Source organism: Astyanax mexicanus, chromosome 7 (assembly GCF_023375975.1).
Source record: "Astyanax mexicanus isolate ESR-SI-001 chromosome 7, AstMex3_surface, whole genome shotgun sequence".
NCBI lineage: Eukaryota > Metazoa > Chordata > Actinopteri > Characiformes > Acestrorhamphidae > Astyanax > Astyanax mexicanus.
In genome coordinates, this window is record NC_064414.1 from 34,446,312 (window position 1) to 34,471,995 (window position 25,684).

General features: G+C 36.7%; 1 protein-coding gene across 1 annotated transcript in view; it reads right to left on the reverse strand.

Moving 5' to 3' along the window:
• Positions 1–312: 312 nt before the first annotated feature.
• Positions 313–25,684, reverse strand: part of parga (poly (ADP-ribose) glycohydrolase a) — a 39,165-nt gene continuing 13,793 nt past the window's right edge. The window contains exons 8-18 of the mRNA XM_007249481.4: positions 23,876–23,968; positions 21,542–21,696; positions 17,254–17,333; positions 16,412–16,472; positions 15,808–15,883; positions 13,378–13,525; positions 7,868–7,946; positions 6,458–6,566; positions 5,467–5,572; positions 2,885–3,013; positions 313–1,346 (exon numbers count right to left, since the gene is read on the reverse strand). Of these exons, the coding sequence (XP_007249543.3) occupies positions 1,132–1,346; positions 2,885–3,013; positions 5,467–5,572; positions 6,458–6,566; positions 7,868–7,946; positions 13,378–13,525; positions 15,808–15,883; positions 16,412–16,472; positions 17,254–17,333; positions 21,542–21,696; positions 23,876–23,968 (1,251 nt within the window). The 3' untranslated portion in view covers positions 313–1,131. The remainder of the gene's footprint in view (positions 1,347–2,884; positions 3,014–5,466; positions 5,573–6,457; positions 6,567–7,867; positions 7,947–13,377; positions 13,526–15,807; positions 15,884–16,411; positions 16,473–17,253; positions 17,334–21,541; positions 21,697–23,875; positions 23,969–25,684) is intronic.

Below are 25,684 nucleotides of genomic sequence, written 5' to 3' on the forward strand. Positions count from 1 at the left end.
ACAGGCTGAACAGGCTATGCCCCAAATCACACACTAACACTCTAAATAGTGTGTTAGAATAGCTCACCACCATTAGAAGCAGGTTTATTAATTTAATATTAAGTAAGTGTTGTTGCATGGAGTTTACGGAGCATGAGCTGTGGCTATAACTGCTATTAGCTGTTAGATTAAGTGAGATTAAGTGAATGATCAGAAAAATAATAAATTGACTGGAATTTCCGCTACACAAAAAAATGTTAGGTGCAGCTCTAGAAACAACACACAGATAATCACACATCCTGAATTGTAAAATTAGTGAAAAAAGATCCTGCATTGGTTGGAAGTTTCATAATGAACCATTTAATTATTAATAATAAAATAAAGCATACAACAGAAGAAAATTACTACCCTCAAAAAGGATTTCAACTAAACAAAAAAGAAAAATTACACCGTAGAAACCTCGGGCATAACAAATTGCTAAAAAGAAATCCATGGTTAGATGATAAATTTGTCCACAACTCAGCATGGCAACAGTACCTTTAAATTATATGAAGATTTAATTTCTCTCAAAAGGAACACCATCTGGTGAATATTCACTGTATTTCATTATTTAATCTGGATAGTTCACAAACTTGAAAACTTAATTACAGTACTACTGTTTTGATCTTTGTATGGCAAAACACATCAAAATTGTAGTTCAATACACTTCCATAAACCAAGAGTAATGAGGAAAATCAATGTCCATTTAAAGTTCTCATGCATACAGTGTTACAAAGTTCAACATACTGTTCCGAGTCTGTATAAGTGCACCACTGACACTCAAACAACCAAGGCTAGTGAATGTGCCCTGATCAGTCAATCAGTCAGCCTTAAACTAAAGCATTTCAATCCATGGTCACAAATGTGTCTGTCTAGTAAAACGGGAAATGCAAATAACCAGCAACCATGATTACTATTGCTATATTCTCAGGCCACATATTGTATATAGTGTTCTGTGACTTGAGACATATACTCACCAGCTGAAAAAAAGGCATACAGTACTTCCATTTAAATCACATCTCAAGTAATTACCTAAAAAGATTTCTCGCTAAAGAAGAAGAAAGCACTGAGGAATTAAATTCTAAAGATATGCGACTCTGTGGCAGGCCAGCATTAATGGCTGTCGGCGAGACCAGAGGAGGCTGCAGTGGACAGATGGCTGCTGCTGCTGCTGCTGGGGCCAGAGCTGGGCTCTGGCTCAGGATCTGAGCTGATCCGCTCGTAGATCCGCTCGTAGATGAAGCCATAAAGACTAACATCAGGCCTCTGACTGTGACTGCTCTTACACACCACGTTGAAGTACTGCTTCAGAAGACCATACAAAGTGCCTAAAAAAAAAAAAAAAAAAAGGAAAAAGTTAACCAGAGAAATGTGACAAGGAACCAATGTGGTATCATCCACATCTGGAACCCACATCTGGAATCTGGACTAATCAGAGCACAACAGCATCACCAAATTTGCAAGTGCTTGTGGACTTCTTCAGAAAAAAATAAGGCAACTGCAGAAACTGACAATGTTATTTGGGCAGAATAGTTATCAAATCTAAATGTGTGTATAAATTAATAAATTACAGTTATGCAGCAATTCTTTCTTATACAATACTATGAATTAGTGTCATCTACCTTATTAAACATTTTTCAAAATGAAAATATTCAAGGAGGCCCTGAAATATTAATCTTTGTTAGTTAAATAAAGAGATTTCAGAACATGATACTGACATAAGTGACATTGCATGAACCTTAAATACTGTCATCTTTCAAAATTCAAACTAGCATAAAAGGGTTGCAAATAGGCTTGATAATAGGGATAATAGAGTGATATAAAAATATTTTAGATTTAAAGACATTTTCAAAATACTCAATATTGATTTTTTTTTCTCCACATGCAGAGAAAAGGGATGAGTAGCTTAAAACAATGTTTAAGATACTAAAATTTAATTACTATCCCAAGCTAAGTACAGGAATTTTAATCAAAAGTTAGTCAATGTGTTTTTAAGCAGTGTCAAGATGTACAGTAAAAATATATGCTCTGAAAAGTAGAATGAGTACTACACGTAAGCGTGTAACAATGCACAATGATTTCGTGCATTCATTGGCCGATGAATAATGCTCTTTTTTTGTTTTTCTTTATTGTCAGCATAGGCCAATGTCTATATATTTCAAAACGATAATTGCTGGTGGAAAAGGACCAAAATATGCTGGCCACACTACTACAATGGGCCAACACTGGTCTCATTACTTTCAAATTTAAGTGAATAAACCTTTTTAAAAGTATTTTTTATTAGTTTTATTTTAAAAATAAATTTCTCAAGATAAACATTTCATTTTATTGTTTGCATACAGTTGGTTAAAAGTTAAAATGTATATTGGCATCAACAAATACATACACGTGTAATATAAGCATCAACCCAGAATTCCCACATGCCTATGTATTCCAAAATGTATCACAATATGATGAAACTTTGTCATATTCCCCATCTCTCTAGTAAATAGACAGCACTTTGACTTTTTCACCCCACCTAAACCAATGACATATTTGCTATTTATATGTCAAAAAACGCAACAAAAAAAACCCCTCACTAAATGCCTTAATTTCATTTTTATAACTTTTGTATATTGTTTTTTTTTTTTTGCTTTTTGTTTTGGATCTACATATGCATTAAAGGAGCCTACAAGTAACAAAGCAAGACTTTTTCGGGGGGTGGGGGTGATGTAATTATATAGTAATATAATATGATTTATATAGTAAAATAATATGAATTCTGATATTTAGTCTTTAAAGCCATCCTGAAAGAGAGAAAAACTAAAGGCTTGTATTAAGAATGCTGGTTAAATTTCAGTGGGTTCAAGATGAAAAATGTTCTTACCCACGGTGACTTGTCTATCTGTGAGGAAGGTGTGCAAATCATGAACATCCCGCATGAGGTCAGCGTCTCCAAATGTGAAGTAGGCTACATCTCTGCCTGCCTCTGCTGCTGCCATCAGTTGCAACAGAGCTGTAAATTCAAAACCACACAGAATTGGGTTGAATAAAGACTTACAATTATGCAGTACTAATATATCATATCCCTAGGTAAACTTTCTGGGGTAATTGTTTAAACTAATAAATGTTTTATTTAGTAGGATTTTCACATCTTTACAAATAATCCACACGAACACGTTTTTGCAGACATACGTTACTTAAGAAATAATGAGACTGGCTGTTATTGTTGTCTTCGGTTATTAGCTGTAGCGAATATGACTGACAGCTCCATTTTTTAAAGGTAAATAATCCATGGCTAACATTCTTTATTAAGGGATTCAATCTAAGTCACACAGCATCAAACAGTCTGAGGAGTCTAAATATTTGAAGAGCTTGGATACAGCTCACTGATTAATGAATAATGATCTAATGAGAACAGCTACTTACAGAGTGTAATCTGTAAATTCACCTCTCACAACACAGAAATTAAGCCTTGAGCATAAATTGTTAAACGTGTTAAGATTACTATGAATGCTCTCTGATATTGGCAATTATGGTACTGGACAGATGTTTACTTGATCCATATTTCAAACTAATATTAGTGCATTCATTTTATTACATTTGTAAAAGTTACACTCTGGATTTCACATGGGCTGTGCCTAAAACTGGATCAAGCTGGCATGATGCCTTGCTGCCCATACGGTCTCATAAGGCAGTGTAGTGAGCATTTTAACTGTGTTGTCATTAGCTGTTACCATTTTTACCCAGTAAAATAAAAGGCTAAATTATTTTTATTTTATTTTATTTAATTTCAGACATGACTGTCTCAGAACCCTCTCTAAGTAGGCAGCATTTCTTGTGTTTGAAACACAGCATTCAGTCATTTTGCCATTAGTACTGCAAAAAACACTTTATCTCATTTCAGGGGGCAGAGTATCCTTGCATAGACTCATCTGTACAAATCCAATTGTAATCGCATATCAAAACAACTCTGACTGTCAGTTAGGTCAGAGAAAAATCACATTACTTGATTCTCACTGTAACTAACGACTCTGAATGCCAAAAAATCTGCACACTAGAGGCAAAAAGAAAATAGAGGCTAAATCATGGGGCAAAATTTTGTAGTGTAATCCCAGCACGACAATCCACAACTCTCTGGTAGTGTGTGCTTTGTGTAATCTGATCGTAATCTGATCACAATGCACTTAAAGGGGTTTACACAAGGCTTTTCATGCAGATAACTGAAATTTAAACATGATCCATGAACAAAAGAGCATGTTAATGTCAGGTGTAGGGGTGGGCGAAATGGCCCTAAAATAATATCACAATATTTCATGGTATTTTTGCGATAACGATACTCTTGGCGATATGACAAAACACTTTAAAAAAAACAATTCCAAAAATATATTATACACGGCAAGAAAAAATAGATATTGTTACATACAATATAATACTGCACACCCCTAAGTGAGACATTAAAAAATACAAGAATTTGATCAGATTTGTAACAAAAGTCAATGATCCAGAATTTCATGATACTAATAATAATAATGCACTCCAAATGCATCTCCATATATCCTGGATTAAAGTAAAATAAATGATACTGGACAGATATCATCTGTCTCTAGTAGATATATAATGGGAAATGGGATGGGTGATATGGCACGATATTTTAGGGTATAATATCGTTCATGATATTGGAAAAAATTGCTGATATTATCGTGTACGATACGATATGGCACACCCCTAATTAGGTGTAAACAAAAATGACAAATTTGGTGTGACAGAACTTGATCATCCATAAATAGTGTATTCCCAGGTCCTTCATTGCTAACTGAATGATGAAGTGATCAATAAAAGCGTATCACAACATATACATATGTTTAAAATAGATGCTAGCATGGAAATCACATACAGGCAAACCCTTATCTTAATTTCTGTCACAGGAAACACATACAAAAAAAAAAAAAAAAAAAAAAAAACTGCATGTGTACATACACAAACATGTGCATTTACCTGAATGTCAACAAATAGAGCAATCAGGTCAGGCTCCATCTATATAGAAGATCCTCAGCACAATTCTGAATATGCAGTTGTTAACTATAATATAGTCATTAGCCCTGATGAAAGAAGTACTGTGCGGAAAGGCAAATTCTAATCTGTTTATACTTTCATTTAATTTTTGCTAAAGAAAATATTCAGACATACTGAGATAAGACAATAGTAATCAAAATACCTTAATAAGTACTTAACGTTTAGTCGTTATGAGCTGATCAGGAGCTAAGCAGCTAAAAGAAGCAGCTCTAAAGGTGCTGTTAATGGGCTCTCAGTCACACTTGCATTTCTTATTCACTGATGAAATTATCTGACAGAACACAACAGGTGGGGCTTATTTATGAATTCCTCATTAACCGGTGAACTTCCTAAAACCAGCAGATGTTTCATTTTCATTTATCCAGCACGGTATGAGCTCATCAGCTGCTCTACCTTTGAGCCGTGTGTCTCCACCAAATGCACCACATCCCCAGTTTCCGGTAGCAATTGCTGAAAGGTTCTGGGTGTCACCATTGGGCCGCCTAAACCCACAGTACGCCTGAGGAAGAAAAAAGAATCATTCATTCAGAGCGAGTGTTAGCGACAGCTCCCAGTGGGAGAGTATCCATGGGTACATAACTAAGGAGATACACAGGCAACTCTGAAAGATAAACATACATAAAAACATGAAATATGACTGAGAAGGATTGACATTATAATAAAGTTAGATATATTGTGATTCTTAAACTTTTATTTCAATAATAAAAACACCATCATATTGATGTAATGACAAAAATGATTAATTAAATTATGACTGTTTATGCAATTAGAACAGTGGAAAATAATTACAGACTAAAACCTGACCAATAGCAAACATAACACTAAATAAAGCACCACATTTGTACCGTGATTTAATTAGATATTGATATTTTGTTACACTTAAACCTGACCAATAGCCAACATAACATTAAATGAAGAACCACAATTGTACTGTGATTTAATTTGCTATAGATATTTTCTTACACCTGTATTTTCTTATGCCTGTATGTTCAGTGCTGTTGGTGATCTCTATGAATGGGGAGAGACCAAAATACTTTAATCTAAAGGATAAATTACTGTTTCAAATAAATTTCATGAAAAGTTTTCAGTTTTTGGTTGAATAATGCACTATTACAAATTATTACCAAGTCAAGAGTCACCCTCCTTCACTCACAGATTTGACAGCAAACTGATTGGTTATAAACTCTTTTGGTTATATAACTTCTTTGTTTGAGCTGAGAAACTGATTATGTATTTTTTAATTGTAATGCTAATTTGATTTAAGTTAAAAATCGTTTTAATAACATTAGCTATATGGCCCCATTCTTATTTAGCACAATAAAATAAAAGATTATGTGTGAAATAATAAGAAAATAAACAGTGTTTAAAAGAGCACTCCACCAACCTTGTTCAGTTCCCTAGTGATTTTGTCAGGTTGGAACTGCTCCATGAAGTGCCTGTACTTCAAAGCATCCAGGGCCACAATCTCTGTACACCTCCTATTCCATCCATCCCTGTGCAAAAGAGAGAGAGAGAGAGAGAGAGAGAGAGAGAGAGAGAGAGAGAGAGAGAGAGAGAGAGAGAGAGAGAGAGAGAGACAGTAAAAGGAGTTGTATGATTTAATTTAGTGGGTAACAAACTGCCGTAGATCAGAGCACTACATACAGGCACTAATGAATCCCTGCTTTACACATGAAGGTCTTAACAATCAGCAGAGCTGAATCAGAGTTGTCAGAGCAGAGAAACTGTGAACAGAGTAGAAATACTCCAGTACAAGAACTAAGTTGAGACTAAGCTGAGAAAAGTCATGCTAATAAATTTAGAGAAAAAATGAATTCTGTCTAATTCTGTGATCTTGAAAATGTAGAACTCCCAACACCACAAGTCCAAGTGAAGTTCATCTTTAATTTAACTTGGTTTGACATCAGGCAAATGTCTGAAAACCTTGCATGACAGAGGCTAGTGTCATTTCCATAGACCATAGACAACTGAAATATTTTTATCATCCTTGTCATTTTACGCACACTATCCGAGCACATTATCAGTGATAATGCTTTGTACAGCAATGTAAAAATCTAATCCACAATGTGTTTTAAACACAACAAAGAAATGCCAAAAACAATAATATAATAATTAATCTTAATATAATATTAATATTATTATGAACATTTTATCTATATTTTTTTCTAAACAAAAAGTCTATGTTAAATTGTACTTTACAGTGACATGTCATGGTCATTTGACAGTAACGAATGCCATGTCCAATGACTTTTACTGCCATGTCCCATTAAAACTAAAGAACCTTTTTTTTTTACCAGCCATTTGTTTGTTCGCATGGACAATTTTAGCCAGACGCTGCTGGTCATGATCAATACCACCCACTGCACTGCACTGTGGGTGGTAATGCTCCTGTAACATTATTCCTGGTACACAGGTGACACTGTGGATAGAACTTTATTAAGTTCAAGTCTGACTTTGGAAATGGAAATGGAAAGTCCTAATACCGACCGATACAGAGCCTTAATTAAACTCTGATAATTCATGACAATTTACCATGAGCATGCTGACCAGTGCTTAACCTCTTTCACAAGATAACAACTCACAACTTATACAGGTTACAGGTGAGGATACACTTTGTGAACAATTTCCATCCTATGATTTTTAACATATCAGTGTAAACTTGACACAATTATATTTCAATTAAGTTTGCATTTAGTATAAACAGTAGTTATTTAAATTGTTAATATTTCTAGTAGTTAGAAATTCCAGTATTATGAGAAGTGTATGTGGTAATGCTTTTTTTTTGTTTGTTTACCTTGGCGTCTCATCTTTGTGGTTGGCCTTCCACTTGTAGCTCTCCGCGTACCCAGAGTATTTACTGTACTGCTCCGTGCCTGCAAATAAAACATAAAAAGCAAAATGAGAAAATAAAGGGAAAAACATATTCTGAAGATTGCTTTTCTGTGCTGTTTCAGTCTACCAGCATGGAGTGGATGAACTTTAACATACAGGTCATTCACATCAAACAATGCTATCAGCATGGTTCACGAATAAAAACCTCCAACTCTTCGCCCACCAAAGTAGGGCACTCGAGAATACAAGCAGGCAGACAAGGCCGCAACTCCCTTCCCAACTTTCTAGAGCCAGTATAAACCAACAGGATGAACCTTTAGTGTCACTGCTCATCAGATAAGAAACAACAGAGGGGACAAACATTAGAAAACTGTAGACTGTAGAGGAGAATGCTGTAGATTTAAATTCCCTTTTGTTTCATCACTGAAGATCTTCAGAGTAGTACTACAGGAGCAGATGTTCTTTGGTACGGGTAGGTCAGCCGCTTTGTGGATACTCTGGTCTCTAAGGAGCTCTAGGCTAGACAGCACAAGAGCATGTCTTTCATTACCACTCATTAGTGTCTGCAGCTGCTTATAAAACCCAAATAAAGTCTACTTACCAGACAACTAAATCAATGTGCCCCTGACATCTGGAGAAAAAAAAATCTAGATCCTTCCATCTCTAACAAAAAAAAGATGTAAAGATCCAACTTCAAAAGGATAAGGTACAGTTGATTAATCTATGCGCATTATCAATTAAAGCATTATTGCTGTATTAAAATGGTACTGCAGTTGGACTTTGCAACTATAACCTGGTTCCCATCAAAAAATTCACATGTTACGTGCTATTATTAAATTTTAGCAGAAATAAAGTGATATAAGTAATGTTTCCTAATAATTACTGAAATGCTTTATGATTGCAGGCTGAAAATGAAGACGCTGTCTTTTTATCGCTGAATAGAACAAGCAGTGCCCACCTAATGTGAGCTGAGATATCTGAGCCACCCTGATGACATCCACCACATATATATTTGGGAGCACAAATGCACCAGACAGTTCTGTGAGATGCTTTTCCAGTCACTGGCCACCTGTACCATCCCAGTACCAAACAATCTGGACACTTGTGCATAGTATATGGTAATTGAGAACTGCTTGGCATAAGCTTAACTACATTTAATTGTTGTGTATATCTCATATGTTATATGTGAGGGTGGTGGAACAAACAAAACAAAAAAATAATGAAGCAATATACCATAATCCCATACGTGCCAGAGGCTCTTTATGTTTGATGCGTCATTGCGCGTTCAATACTCCTTTTAAAAAATTGGATTTATTGTTATTCTGACTTTTCACCTTCATCCTAAAGTAAAAAAAAAACTTCTTGAGATAACTCACAAGTGTTCTATTTTGGTCTTTTTTGGCTGCATGCTTTGAAATCTGTAGGAACAAAATCGTGGTAGACGAAAGATCCAAACTGGCACTGCTCCAGACAGTGATGCGAGTGGCTATTCAAGCCACGATTCCCTACAGCAATGTCAACCTTCTGGATACTACAGCAGAATCAGCGTTCTTCACCTTCATCCAATTTGCGGTCATAACCAACCCGAGTGGCACCCAGACAAAGAGCAATCTCAAGATTAAAATGCAGCCATGCTCCCAGTGCTCAAGCTGTCCTGCCAGCTCCAGTGACGCACTAGGAGTGCATTAAGGACCCTGTGTCATGACGCATCGTTTGTGGAATGTGATTTGCTGTAAAATCGTTCCGGGGTCAGCGGTGACCTGCCTAAAAACGCAGACCACAATGAATATTTCGTTTGTTCTAATGGCTGTGATGAAATGGCTGGGTCCATTAGTGGAGCAGGGCTAGCTATCATTCTTTATGCTGGTTGGTAATATAGATAAGTATCAAGATGGGGAGGGAAAGCAAAGGAGGATGTAATGGAGCAAGTGAGATCAGAGAGAATGTGAGAGAGAAAGAGAGAGAGAGAGAGTGAGGGCGGGAGAAAGGAAGAGAGAGAGCTCATGCGCAATTAAAACTTCAGCTTTCAATGTCAAATACAGAAGTCACATATTTAACCATCTTTATAGGATTTAAAATATTTTGAAAATAGCACAGCACCATCAAATGACCTGCAAAAACAGCCAGCCCTTCATTCAGCTAAAGGTTAGTGAGTGGGAGAGGGCATGGGTGGATGAGGAATAGCTAGCTCTCCAGGTGCAGGAATGGGCAAAAGCTCCTTATATATACCAGAGCCCAGCCTCTTCACACGCCTGCACGCACTGGGACATGGGCGAACGGGTGCAGCCGACCATGCAACTTCTCCCACTTCTCATTCTCCAGCATAGATATCATTCATCTTCTCTCCTAGGCGTGATTTCAAAGCTCGCCCAAGTAACAAGATTAATAAACTGGACAACTCTGAATCTCAGGTTTTCTCTCCATCACCAGTCTTAGTGCTAGTGTTAGTGTTACATGACGAATGATTAAGTGCATCTCGAGAGGATTATAAAGACTAATGCAGGAGGCATGCACAATATAGAACATTTATCAGGCATCTGAATGGACTAATTAAATAAACCGATGTCACATGTTTTATACTGCTTAAAAAACTGCTTGAGACAACTTGACACATTCAAAGAGTAGTGATGGCGAAACATGACGATAAATATTGTGGGGGCGATAGAACAGTGTCTATCGTGCTACTTACGTTCTATCGTCCCTATCGTTTCTACAGTAATTTAATCAATTATTCATGCAAATATATAAAGTAGGCTACGATAAAATGTATTGGTGTTCGGATTGGGTTTCTATCATGGTTTGCTATTTTCGGTGAGGTCTTGGACCAAATGTATGTGGTACACGGCGCTCTGTTGTGTAGTTTTACATTTTAATTATTTCACTAGAACCGTCACGCTGCCGCTGCTCCCTCATTCTATAGGTGTTGCGTCTCATAGCGCTAGTAAAGCTTTTTATTCTGTCTTTAAGGTACTGCTTTGAGTGTTCACTTTATGATTTCCCATCACTTTCCTCCAGGATCTAGTCTGTGATGTTGTTATCTGTTTTTTAATATTATTTTTATTTTATACAAAGCTTTGGCATGATAATCACCATATAGCTGAGTAACCAAGTATTATTGTTAATGAAAAACTAAAAGTGAAAGTTCTCCTTAAATGAAACTAATAAAAATGGAAAATATTAGAAAAAAACTAAAACGAACTGAAATTACAGATTGAATACCCTCATACCCTCGTGTTTGTAAATTTATTTACGATTTATTTATATAAATGTGGTATATCATGATATATATCGTTATTGTGATATTTGATTTTTCCCATGTCGCCCAGCACTACAAAGAGGGTTGTTGATGTGAATAAGTTGTGAGAAAGGATGTGCTAATCAGAATTTTGATTTCATTAGCAATTTCTGTACAGCTAAACTGGTTACGCTGACAATAAGATTTTTTTTTTTTCCATTTAAAGCTTAGTTTTGCACACTGATATGAAACAACGTTCCCAAATAATGAACATGTATGCAAACATGCCTGTCTGTAAAAGGGCATATATTTTTTCAATTACATACATTTTTCCAGATAACAGGATCTACTACATTTTTATGAGATATTGCATTGTAGTTTTAGAGCATAACTGTAGTAATGGTCCAGTGCTTGACTGAAAAAGCAATACAGATCAGCACTGTACACAAATGATCCAAAACATATACTCCAAAGACATGATTTAGCTTCTAGCTTGGCAAGCAGCCAACATGCTTACATGCTAATGTAGTAATATTCAGTGGAGATATACCGATCAGTGTTTTGGGGCAGATAATGATCAAGAGAATGGCTGGATGCTAAATGAACTTCTCAAGGCAAACTTGATAATGCATCATAGTGCAGGGCTTGGGTAAACACGAATAAGTCACATTTAAAACACTGTCAAACTACAAACAAGAGCTGTAAGTGCTCACTAATTCCTGCACAAAACCGCAATACAAACGCTGACTGCATATTTTGGCTGCATTTTAGAAGATAACCATATATATCCAAAAGATTCTTTTTATCTGTTATACAGATTTAGGCTTTACACTGAAATTTTTGTGCTATAAAAAAACCCTTGTTTAACTGTTCGGGCATTTAAATGGCCTTTTAAAAGCTAAATAAGAGCGTTTTTTTCTGGAATAAGAAGCGTGATTTCGGCTGTGACTGGAAACGTCTGTGCAAAACCGTGCCGGACTGAGGTGCACAGCTTTCGACAGGCTGTCTGCAGCTGTGTTAACAAGCACGTGTCTAGTCATGTGGAGGCCATGCGGTTATCTTGTGTTTACTCAGTAAATTACAACTTGGTATTGTGATAGGATGCTGTGAAATTTCCTTACTACTATCAGTGGTATTATATAAAAGTAGAAGCAACTGGGGACAAAATAGTAACTTTACCAGTGTCCCCGTGTACAACGCATTGCCCAGACTCGGATCTGAGCAGTCACACGAAGCAACCGTGTTCAGGACATAATTGTCTGGTTTTGTCACTCACTCACTCTCTCTTTTACACACACTCTCGCTCTGTGTGAGCAGCAGTAGGAGGAGGATCCTACAGGCACCTGGATGGGGCGCGGAAGCTACGGTGAGAGATTGATGTGTTTGGGTTAAGAATGATGCAGGACACTAACTCACGGCCTGGGCTTCTCAGAGCTGCCGCTCAGCCAGCGAGCAATCTCTACAGGGACAGAGGATGAGGGAGCGATAGAGGAGGGTGGCTGATTTTAGTGTGTTGACTCAACACAGTGAGTTGGAGGGTGAAAAATAAGGCAATTCGGCTGAGGAGAAATGAGGAATAACAGGGCAGGCTGTAGTGAATCAATGTAATGGATTTACGTTCAAATTGGATGGGGAGGGGGGTTGGAGGAGGATTGAATGGAGCCCAATGAATACACAGGCCTCAGTAAGGAATGGCAAATAACTTCCAAAGAGGAAGAAAAGGGAAAAAAGACAGATGGCCAGCTCAATACAGAAGGATATTAGTGTAAAAAAAGGTAGTAGGTATTGGATAGGCCAGTAAGATAGTGGTGAGGGATAAATACTTTGAACTATATTTTTGGTTTTCTTGATATCCTTTCAGAAATAAACCTAACTTGAATGGAACTACTAATTTACCACAAGAGCATCATGGGTAAAAATCCTAAAAAGACTAAACAGGAATTTTATTTCACTTTGAGGAAAGACTGACCTCTGAACAGTAGTATCTGGATAATAATCCAAGCCTTTTTTTTTAATTAGAGAAATTATTAATAAAGTAAATGGTAAGTCAAATCAAGCAAACTTATGGACAGGTGGAAGAAAGAGACAGAAGGAGGGGAGGACCATAAATGTAAGAATGAGTGAGTGTAAGAATAAATGAGAAAAAAATGTAAACTGCAAAAAATATATATAAAAATAAAAACATAAATGTAAAACAAAGATAAGGGCATTAATTAAGAATAAGAACGTTAGCTGACCTGTGATGATAAGGCACTCGTTGTGTTCCAAAGCTTCAGTAAAAAGGCGTGAGACAATAAGCTCTGGGTTGATGAGGAAACGGATCTCCTCCTGGACCAGTCCGAGCCCTGTTACTCCTCCTCCTACCATCCTGTTAGCAAAATCCACCTGCAGCACACACAAGCACACAAACACACTCTTTTTATACAGTAAAATTTCAATTCTCAAAAGAACAGGTACAGACCATTTAGTCCTTAAGAGAAAAATCCTGTGTAAAATTTCCCACAGCATTCTGAAATACAGCGCTTTCAGCTGGTGCTCACAACAGGCTTACAATGCTAGCAATAGGGGCATAGCATTACCCATGCAAAAATAATCACTATTTTTACACCATTAACAGTTCACTTCATTAAAGGTTCATTTCATTGGTATAATTCTGAAAAACGATGCACTTAAAAAGTGCACAGGTAGTTAATTACAAACAATTCAAATAATTAATTTAAAAAAGGAGCAAAATTTCGTCTGGTTACCGGTATTTTAATTACGCAAAATTTAATTAGTTACATTTAATATATTATTCATTGTCCAGTCTGATTACTGGTTTATTAATTTAGCTTGAGGATTATTGAGGATGTTTTTTTTAAGTGGATGTATTAATGAATACACCCGATATTTAAGCCATTAATTGACAAATTGACAATTTGCTGACAAATAATTCCATTTAGTAAAGAAAGTGGCTGAGCCTCTTAACATGTTTGCTCTGGTAATTTGGTGTTTAATTCTATTTAGTCTCTGATTGGCTGTGGTAAAGTTCAGAATTTCAGGCCCGATTAAAGCTCTAATTCCCAGTGGCCACCAGATGACAGTAGTGGAAGTTCTTCTAACCAATAGTGATGCACATCCTGCTCCAGCTCTGAGTAATCAGAGTAAACAGAAGCAGAGGAGCGGGTGTGAAGCTGTTTTGCAGATTGTCAGGCCAGGCTCGATGGCCCACAGCTTCCTCAGTGAGAGGAGGAGGAGGGAGGATGTCAGGCTGCCAGCTGTTCTCGCTGATCAGGTCACTCAACTTGGGCTCGGGCCGTGAATCCTCTCCTCAGCGCCACTGACAGCCTGTCAACCCGCCCCACCCTTCCGGAAACATCCGTCAATCCGGCCAGCGGGACCTCAGACCCGCGGGACCTCCCAGGGTTGCTCATGTGTGTATGCATCAGCTGTCAGCGTGCGCCCAAACAGAGGAGAGGTGAGAGCGAGAGATTCAGGCGGACTAGCCCAAGCACACACACTCGCTGATTGGGCTAAGGGTGTGCCAGGAGGGCTGTGGTCAAGCCACGGGGTCCACCCAGTTTCAATCAGCCAGGAAAACACTTCAGCTGATTTGATGCTGTATTTCATCAGTAAGTGCCGCACTCCACTGCAGCTGCCTGAGAAACGCAAAGTTCCACATAGAGTCCAGGCAGCGGCTCATACTCAGTGTAAGATGCTCACATATAGACTGATTTGTTTTCAAAACAGAATTCAAACTGGTAAGTACCAAGTACATTACTTTTTTGGATGCCCTGCACAGGTGCACAAGTAAATGAAGTATAAAACATATAATTTTCATTCTTTTAAAAGGTAGTTTATAACAAAACACAATATAGATGTTCAAAACACCATATAGATGTCCAGATGCTGGATCATGTTATTTACATTGCAAATAAATGCAACACATCCGTTTTTAAAGCAAAAAAAAAACGGAAATTGTGAGAAAAATCTACTGCCATGAGTTTTCAACATTTACAAAAGTAAATACAGTCTATAATCTAAATAAATATGTATAAATATGAATTAATACACAAACATGCAACAATTTGTGGTAAACAAACTCAGAGAGGACTGCATGATTATATACAGCAGCTTTGGGGAAAAAAAAAAAGAGACCACTTAAAATTATGATTTTCTTTAATTTTAACAAATTGAAAACCTCTAGAATATAATCAAGAGGAAGACGGATGATCACAAGCCATCAAACCAAGCTAAACTGCTTGAATTTTTGCACCAGGAGTGGCATAAAGTTATCTAAAAGCAGTGTGTAAGACTTGTGGAGGAGAACATGCCATGATGCATTAAACTGTAATTAATAACCAGGGTTATTTCACCAAATATGATTTTCTGAACTCATAAAACTTTATGAATATAATTTTTTTTCTATGCATTATTTGAGGTCTGAAAGCTCTGAAAGCTCTGCATCTTTTTTGTTATTTTAGCCATTTCTCATTTTGTGCAAATAAATTCTCTAAATGACAATATTTTTTATTTGGAATTTGGATTTTGAATTTGATAAAATAAAATAATGTTAATTTTACTCTAACATATACCTAGAAATAGCAAAATCAGAGAAACTGATTCAGAAACTTAAGTAATCTCATTTTTTTTCCCAGAGCTGTATATTGAATGTATATCCTTGTTACCTGAAGCATTCCATAACCCTGATCTTCTATAGTACCCTCACAAGTGATATGAAGGTGTGTGAGCTGGGTAGTCAAGCTAAAAAAAAAGGATAATAAATGGTTAACTACTAATAGAAAATCAAACAATTTTAATTCAACAAACATTTATTTCAAATTTGTAAAGGAACTGGGCTAAATATCAAGGTTTTGGATAAGGTGAAGTACTTAAAAACAAATTAAATGGATACATAAAAAATTATAAAATCAGATTCAATTATCTAAACGGCAGCTCAGGCCTGCTGCCCAGGTTTTTAAGCAGTTCCAGGCAAAAATCATTTCAGCTGGGAGTTTTCTAATAAGCTAAAAAGACAGGCTGTTGGACCTGACATAAGGCTTAAGAGTACATTTTACTTCCTGCTCTTTCACTCGGCTTCCAGGCTGCACTGCTCATGGAAGCAATTGGTCTGAGTGTCTACACAGTGCCATGCTTCATTAATCAAGCGGAGAGCAGTTTGAAGGAATGATCTCTCCAAGTGAACAAAATGTCACAGGATTTCAAAAATGTCTTACATTGAAAAAGCATAGTAAAATAAAACAAATTTTCAAAAAGCAATGGTAAGTATACCTTTCCCATTTAGGAGGACAGCTGAGACTTTGTCTCGTAAATGTCACAAGGCCAGTCGGTTCTAGGGTGAAGCAAAGCAAAAAACAGGGAAAGCACATCATGTTAATTTAAACATTTATTTATTTACCACAATATTTCTAGAAATGTGCACATAAGAAACAGTATATAGTATACATTCATCATAAAAAATAAATGCACCTAGAAGAAAGCAACATAAATAAATAGATGAAATGAAACTTCATGCCAGACTGTCTTAGTAATGACCACTAAATCTTCTGACCAAATCTATGTGTGGAGGCACTGTAACTTTCTGTAAGATTACAGATCACATTTGGTCTTTATTACAGGCACTCTTTCAGCCTAAGGTGCCTGTATTTTACATAGATGAAGTCCTGCAACAAGTGGACCTACTTCTTCTAAATGCACACTCTGGTGCGCTATTACAACAAGACAGCGCTCGTCCACAAATGGTAGTGCTGTCATCTCAAGAGCTTGCATTGGAAACAGACAATATGCTATGGCTAGCTGGATCGTCAGACCTTTTCCAGATTAAAAATAATGTGTGGGATGCTATTGGACGCACCATCAACACTTTAACCCCTCAAATTTACCACAGGACACCATTAGGAACCTCCACAACTTTATGCCGAGACATCTGGCATGTTTAGTTACACACTACTACTGTATGTGTGGCTCATTAATTATGACCAAGAGTTTTATGATAGATTTATTGTTCTGGTAACATAGCATTGCAATCAGACACCTTCCTTCTGGACGCAACTATTTTTGCAGCATTTTTAATAAGTATACATGGACAAAGGTTTTGTTAATGCCAGGCTTACTTGAAGTGGTGATTCTTCTGAAATAGCAGAGGAGCGTTTTGAGTTTCTCAATCTTCCGAGGTGAGGATCCCTCAAACAATCTAAAACGTAATTGAGACACACAAAAAGAGACATTCAGAAACTCGAAAAACAAGTCAGTGACAGATGTGACAGTGAGAGGGTAATGTCTGCCTGATGGCGCAGCGAGACAAGATCAGTTCAGATGACCATCCTAATTTAGAGCTTCTTCCAGCATAGAAACGGAAACACAAACTTCTTCACTTGAACACAGTGCCTTGGCCCCCGCAGACACGTGAGTTAAGTGAAGCTTTAAGGCCAATCCAACTCTGCCACTTTCCCTCACTCCTGCCTGCCTGCTCACAGAGCGCGCTTCCCTCAGTCGGGACAACAATGACAGGGCTCCTGGCCCGAGGGCTCAGTGGCACGCTTGTGTACCGCTGCACAAAGGACGACAGCCAGAGGAGTAGAGTCCTCTTTCCTGAAGAACCATTAGAGAGCTGCAGGTCTCCTTTAAAGCTCCCAAATAGCCAGTGTTCACGTTAAAGCTACATGCCCCCTCAACCCCAACCCCTGCCACACCGCTCCATACATGGCTTTCTCTATTTAGGACACTACAGTCTTCAAGCTAATCATGCACTTGCATTCATCGTTCCTCCCACTCAACTTATGAGGCAGAGAAAGAGGAAGGAAAAAAAGGAGGAGTGGGGGCAAATAAAATGAGAAAAGGAAAGCCAAAGCACTAAAAGCCCTTCAGGGAGAAAGAGAGAGCTCGTTTATTAAAGCCAATTCCTACATGGCATTTTTTTTGTCCCTATTGGAGCCAATTTTGAGTACAGCAGCTCAGAAGGCAATCTGTCTTTGGTGTAAGATGATAGCTGCTGGTACGAGAAAGAGAGCCTTTTGGTATGAAAACAAAAATCGATGGCTTTTAGTAGAAATAAATGTAACATGTTTTAAGCAAACATCTAGATTTTATTTTATTTTATTTTTTTTTTACATATTAATCAAATTCTAAGTCTCTAAAGCTCTTTTCAGGCAGGATTAATTTTACCTGGGAAGGTGGAGAAATGTAATTATTAATGGACATAGTATAGTATCATCCAAATAAGCCATGTCAGTCATTATTCTTTACTTTTTTACCTCATAGTGTAGCCTATATACTACATACATGTTATGAATATATAAGTGCTCATAATCAAACTAAATCTAATTTTATTTTCACTATAAGCAGGTTATAAGACTGGTTATTATCACTTTGTTAAGGTGCATAAATCAAATCAAGTAGCCACTCCCATCCCATTTATTCATGCAGAGGTTTATTATCCACCACAAATATGCCATATATTTCCCTGATGTCCTGTAGAAAAAAATGCATTAGTTCTCCTCCTCATGGAAAAGAAATCTGGCATAAAAAGTGTTTAAGCTGGTATTTATCAAATTCCAAAACTATAAACATAATTACAATTATAATAGTTAACAAAACACCCAATCATGTTTTTGTGGATTTTGGTGGAACAAGTAAAACATCAACCAGAAATATGAATACCTTGCTTAAATAGGCTTTTTTTTTTTTTTTTTTTTTTAGAAACTGTGAACACTTTTTCACAAGAGACAATAATGCTGTTTCAAAAACCATTAAGTAAATGTCTTAATTTCCATGTGTTGACATGCATATGTTTAGATTAATATAAATATGTCTTTAGGAGCCAGCCTATCTGTCATTTCACGGAAGGAAGACCTTGACAGCTCTGCCAAACAAGCAATCTCTAAATTGCCCAGTGCTCGATTGCGGCAGAGCACGAGCAGCTAAGTAAACTGATGGACAGTCACTCAATTAGAGTGGGCTGAACTATAACGATCCGCATGTCTGGATCCTCTGCTGTCTTACCAAAAAAACTTGTTTTCTGCTGGCTAGCTCCTGCCACAGGGCAGAATGGGATGCTGATGCACTGGCTGAAGCTTGTGTCCCTTTGCTGCGCTCATCTAAATAAGCCATCTGACTTAATGCGGCAATCACTCAGGCAATCACAATTCAAACCACTTTAGCTATCTCTAGCAAGGGGAGATAAAGCCCAAAAGAAAGGACTGGCTAGAAATGCGAGTGGAGACTATCGTAGTACTGCTCAACCTTGTGGGAAAACAAGACTACTTGAAGAATCATGGGTGATGTGAAGGGTCAGGCAACACAATTTTACTGCAAAGTATACTGTATAAAGAGCTTTATTTATGCAGAGACTAGAGACTCCAACTTGGTCAGAGGATGCACATTACCCCTATTTTTATTTTATTTTTACAAGGAATTAAAAATACATCATATAATAAGAGTAACAGGAAAACTGGGTAATGTCCAAGACATATGCAGATACTACTGGTATCTAATTGGATTGCACAATATATTGTTTCGGCATAGGCACGTCACCACAGTATGTGCATACGCAACAGTAACATAGTAGGGCATAAAACATCACATTAAATCTCTTCCTCATATGTATTGTGCTGCCCCTGCCTCTTGAAGTTATGTTTCCATTATTATGGATGCAAAAATGCTGCAAAAAATATACATATACTTCTGGTTAAACGTGGTAAACAAAAATCAATATTGCAGTACATTGCAGCATATACAGCTCTGGAAAAAAAATTAAGAGTACACTTTAGTTTCTTTATCAGTTTCTCTGATTTTGCTATTCATAGGTATTTATTTGAGTAAAATGAACATTGTTGTTTCATTCTATAAACTACAGACATTCCAAATAAAAATATTGTTATTTAGAGCATTTATTTACAGAAAATTAGAAATAGATGAATAAAATGCAAAATAAATAAATAAATAAATAAATAAAAATAAGTTCATATTCATAAAGTTATAAGAGTGGCATCTTGCCATGTTCTCCTCCACCAGTCTTACACACTGCTTTTGGATAAGTTTATGCCACTTCTGGAGCAAAAATTCAAGCAGTTCAATTTGGTTTGATGGCTTGTGATCATCCATCTTCCTCTTGATTATATTCCATAGGTTTTTAATTTGGTAAAATCAAAGAAACTCATAATTTTAATAACTCTTATTTTTTTCCCAGAGCTGTATATTGCAAAAAGGAAGAGTATTGCAAGGTATTTTTGTACAATATCATGCAGCACTAGTATCTAGAACTATTAATCTAGTACTACTATTACCCTAACTACATTTTCACCTTAGTGAATTTAATTAGTCTCAATGCTGTTGCCCCAACAGACATCACTTCCCAGACAGGACCACCTGGCATAACTTAATTCAAGTAGCATTACTGAACTTCTAGGTTCTGTAAAAGCTCAGGTCCATCAGCTAAGACTGAATGTTGCAGATGAATGGAAAACTTCAGTAGAGAATGAGAGATGGTGCAGAGACAGATAATAGATGGATGGCTCTGTACTGTGTATCAATGACGTCAACCTAGCAACACATCTGTTTGTTTTAATTATGGTAACCATTAAAGGCTCGAGATCAGTGTTGTGCCACATGAGCAACTTTGGACAGTAGAGAGGAGGTACCCTCCTACACATTTGATCCTACACACAAGAAAACACCAAAGGGAAATCCATCAAAGTGAACAACACAAACCAGGAGAATGCAAGTCAACCAAGGACAAATAATAGTGCAGTTTTTATGAAACCTACAAAACCAGGTATTAAGACATACACTTTTTGTTTTATAGTTTTTGGCTATGAGATTTATTAAAAATGAAAGAAAGAAAGAAGAGAGTGAGAGAAAGAGAGAGGCAGAGAAAGAGAAAGAGAGAGAGAGAGAAGAAAATATTTGTATTAATGGGTAAAGCAGCACAGAACTCGCGGCTAATGAGGTTCCCTAAACATGACTGCCCCCTAATGGACATTAATTTTATATTTTAATACATGCACTAATTACAAATCTTTAAAAAAGTCTAGTAATTTAATAATGAAAAAAGAAACGAATTTATTTTTCATTCAACCTCTTAAATGTGTAAGAAATATGAAAAAGACTGTAATTTAATTTAAGACATGCTTCATCTATGCTCAGTGTTTTGGTTCACTTACTCATAATGCACTGTGTTAGACAAAGCACTGGATTATTACACCATAAAATGTTATATAAAACTTACACTGATGATACTGATGGACAGAATTATTACCTCTCTTTATAAGCCTCTGAGATGAGGTGCTATGTAATCTAGAAGCAAACTAAATATCTTTAAAAGATCAATACCTGTATCTTCCAGTGCAAAACACCCTTCAAAAGCAGAGGTACATTAATCAACGTTAAGAATAGGCAAGTTACCTGTAGAAATTAATCTCGGGGTAGTTGGAGTACTCAGACTTGCGCGAGTTGCGTCTGGGGAATGTACAGAAGAAGGCGTTGGCCAGCAAGCAGGCAATCTGTTCCTGTGACATGGTCAGGGACTGATTCATGTTCTGCTTAAGCAGGGGGATTGGCTGCAACAAAGTGAGGGGGAGCAGACATAATTAGTTTAGTAACTGACCAAACAGAGAGGCAAAATTACATTAAGCAAATGGCCAGGAGTAATTAAAGTGCTCTGCCCGGATCGTACCACAAGCTACTAGCGTGCACCCAGCAGCATCCATCTTCACTGATTGGACTTAAAGACCCTCTTAGGGGCAATGCAGATGAATAATCAATACTAGCAATGATTACAAGTAGCTAAATATGAAGTGCCACTAAACCAGAAATACTTCTTAGAATTCTTATTCAATCAGTAAATATCAGATTGAGGGTTCTTCTCTCTAAAGTGTTTTCTATTAATAAATTCATGGAAAACAAGGTCTTCTCTGGACAATAATTACATATCAATATACAACTCTGGAAAAAAAAAATAAAAGAACACTTATAAATTATGAGTTTCTTAGATTTTACCAAAAAAATTAAAACCTCTGGAATATAATCAAGAGGAAGATGGATGATCACAGCCATCAAACCAGGCTGAACTACTTGAATTTTTGCGCCAAAAATGTGGCATAAAATTATCTAAAAGCAGTGTGTAAGACTGGTGGAGGAGAACATGCCAAGATGCATGAAAACTGTGATTAAAACCAGGGTTATTCCACCAAATATTGATTTCTAAACTCTTATAACTTTTTGAATATGAACTTCTAAATGAACTTCTGAGGTCTAAAAGAAATGCATATTTTTGTTATCTCAGTCATTTCTCATTTTCTACAAATAAATGCTCTAAATGACAATATTTTTATTCGGAATTTGGGAGAAATGTTATCCACAGTTTATAGAATAAAACAGCAATGTTCATTTTACTATATTCACAAAAATATACCTATAAATAGCAAAATCTAAGAAACTGATTCAGAAACTAAAGTGGCCTCTTATTTTTTCCAGAGCTGTATACTGTGATAGAAAATGTTAACAGTAAATTTACAGTAGACACAGACATCCATTACTGCCATTCTACGTAGTTTTCTAAAGCTTTTATGTTGGTCATACATTGATCAAGCATAACATTATGACCACCTCTTATCCAATTTGTCAGCTCCACTGATCTTAGAGGAGCACTTTGTAGTTCTACAGTGCTGTAAATCAGACACAGAAATGCTAGGGGGTCATTGAATAAAAGTGTGAAAGGAGGATAATAAAATATGCAATGAAACAGAATGACTACAGACTTTAATTTTAGAACTACAAAGTCCTCCTATGTGATGTAAATATATGACAAATGGTAATTCAAATAAAAAATGTAATTCAAATTGCTTTCTTATTCTGTGGGCACCAACAGACTTCATAGAAGTGTGTGGTTTTCTTCTATCCATCAGTTCCAATATGGGATTTCATCACTCTCTCATATACTGATATACAGTAGACAGTGTTTCAGACACTAGTGCTGGTTCTAGAGTGAAGAAAAACACTGACAAAGCCGAGAAGAGGTACGATTCCTATTGATCTGTCGGAAGCGGTTTAGTTCAGCTCAGCTCTCAGTCCCATTAGGGCGAGTTAGCCAAAACATTTGGGATAAAACGGACCCATCCTGTGAGAGTAAATTCTGAGTTTACTTACAACAGCAGCTAAAAGGTTTCTCTTGCTGTTATAACAGAGAGTCAATATGTGGGCGAGATACTCTATAGAGGGAGAGACTGTACACAATATTGTAGTGTAATTCTTCCATAGCAAACATGACTTCTTTATAGAAATTAATGTAAAATAAGAAAGTGTATAATGAGCTCTAAAAATATTTAAAAAGGGGAAGAAGTTATAGCTCCAAAAATACAGCATTTGTAAGCGTTTGGCAAATAATCCTTGGGAAGCAGTTTAAAAGCCTCTCGTATGAGTGCACACAGCAGTAAAATGCTTGCCGGATGGCTTCCTTTGGCCTCCATTAGCTCTGCTCCTAATGAGGCTGCTGCTGCTGCAGATGTGGTGGTGTCCTCTCCTAAGCCAACTCCTTCACCCAGCAGCCCTGAGAGCCTGTTAACCTAGAACACCTGCCAGCCACTTTCATCACTCTCCCTCTGTCGAACCAGGCCTACATCTGTCCCGTCCAACATGTGCTTTTTAATAAGCGGAAGAAAATATGCAGAAATGCTGCAGATATTGGGCAGACATTTTCCAGACCACCCACTAATATGTGTATGCGGCTGTGAGACATACCTGGGTACAAATCTTGGGGGCACTCAGGGCTAACGTGATCATCTGTGGCAGGATGACATCAAACAGATGTTGCGCCTCAGAATGCTCCAACCCCTGTGGAGAGAGAAAGAGAGGGTTAAATTGTGGTAAAAATCTGACAGGGTGCACACAGATGCCTTTTTGGGAGTGGTGGCAATGAAAGAATGCAAAAGAAATACCATCGAAAGTAGCATTGTATAAAACACACTGCTCAAAATAAGAGACCACTTAAAAATTACGATTTTCTTTGATTTTACCAAATTGAAAACCTCTGGAATATAATCAAGAGAAAGATGGATGATCACAAGCCATCAATTTTTGAACCAGGAGTGGCATGAAGTTATCAAAAAAAAAAAAAAAAAAAGCAGTGTGTAAAACTGGTGGAGGAGAACATACCAAGATGCATGGAAACTGTGATTAAAAAAACTGGGTTATTCCAATAAATATTGACTTCTGAACTCTTACAACTTTATGAAAATTAACTTGTTTTCTTTGCATTATTTGTTTTTTCAACCATTTCTCATTTTCTGCAATAAAAGACATTTTTATTTGGAATGTGGAAGAAATGTTGTCAGTAGTTAAAAAAAAACAAAACAATGTTCATTTTACTTAATTATATACCTATAAATAGCAAAATCAGAGAAACTGATTCAGAAACTGAAGTGGTCTCTTAATTTTTTCCAGAGCTGTATACTAATAGCTGCTTCATTAAAAAACAACAACTTCACCTTAAGTAAATAAAGTAAACATAATTACACCAAAATGTAGACCTGCCCAGGCTTACAACACTACATCCTTTTTTGGGTTCACTTTTTCTAGTATCAAATATGACAAGCATCTTTCAAATTAGCGTCTGATCAGGGTATCAACTAATACTGATCCGAACTTTCTGTTTATAACAGTAATACCACCACACAATTTAGATAAAATGTGCTGCTAATAAATACTTATGTAATATCACTTTATTTTGGTTTAATTAAAAAAAAAAGACAGTGGACTACTTCTGTCATAAAGTGTCTTTTACATCTTATGATCCGTTCTGACTGAGCTACCTGAAGATTCAGCTTCAGATTCTGTTTTTGTGCTGGTTTAAAAATGATAAAAAAAAATATGCAGTTCTTATGTCACTAAAAGAAACCACTCACACATACCTCTGGGCAAATATAGTACTGGATAATGGGACTAATGAGTCACTAGATGGAATGCTAAACACTGTGGTTAAAACAAAACTCTAAACTAGATTAAAATAGCTGAATCTCCATTCATTAAAATATGTCTGGATCGGCAGACATCCAAACTTTAAGACCCTTGACAGGATAGCAGTGGGTAATACATGTCACCTGCGCTTGTGGGTAAAATCTAAACAAACAAATCTAGTTCTAAACCAAATGTAAAGTATAATAATAATACATCACAGCACTAAGACTTTGTACAAAATTAAATTATGAAATATAACAAAGTAATGTAGATGATACTGTACTTCAAATTCTCCTGTCAAAAACACTATCCTGACACTCATCCTGACTTCATCACGTCTCCATTTTCCAAGGCACCTAAAACTGGATTCCATCACTCTATGTAATAAACAACAGTCTACCTTTTAGAAAATAATAAACACAATATCAAAGTTTCATTTCTAGAGAGAACGATACAAGTCAGAATGTAGTGTACAGAGGTCAAAAAACATTATTGTGCAATATCAAAGGAACTCCCTGTGGGGAATGACATCACTGGAGTGGAAATAGGAAGAGGGGGCATAGGCTAGCTTTTAGTTCACTTTTGCCACGGCTA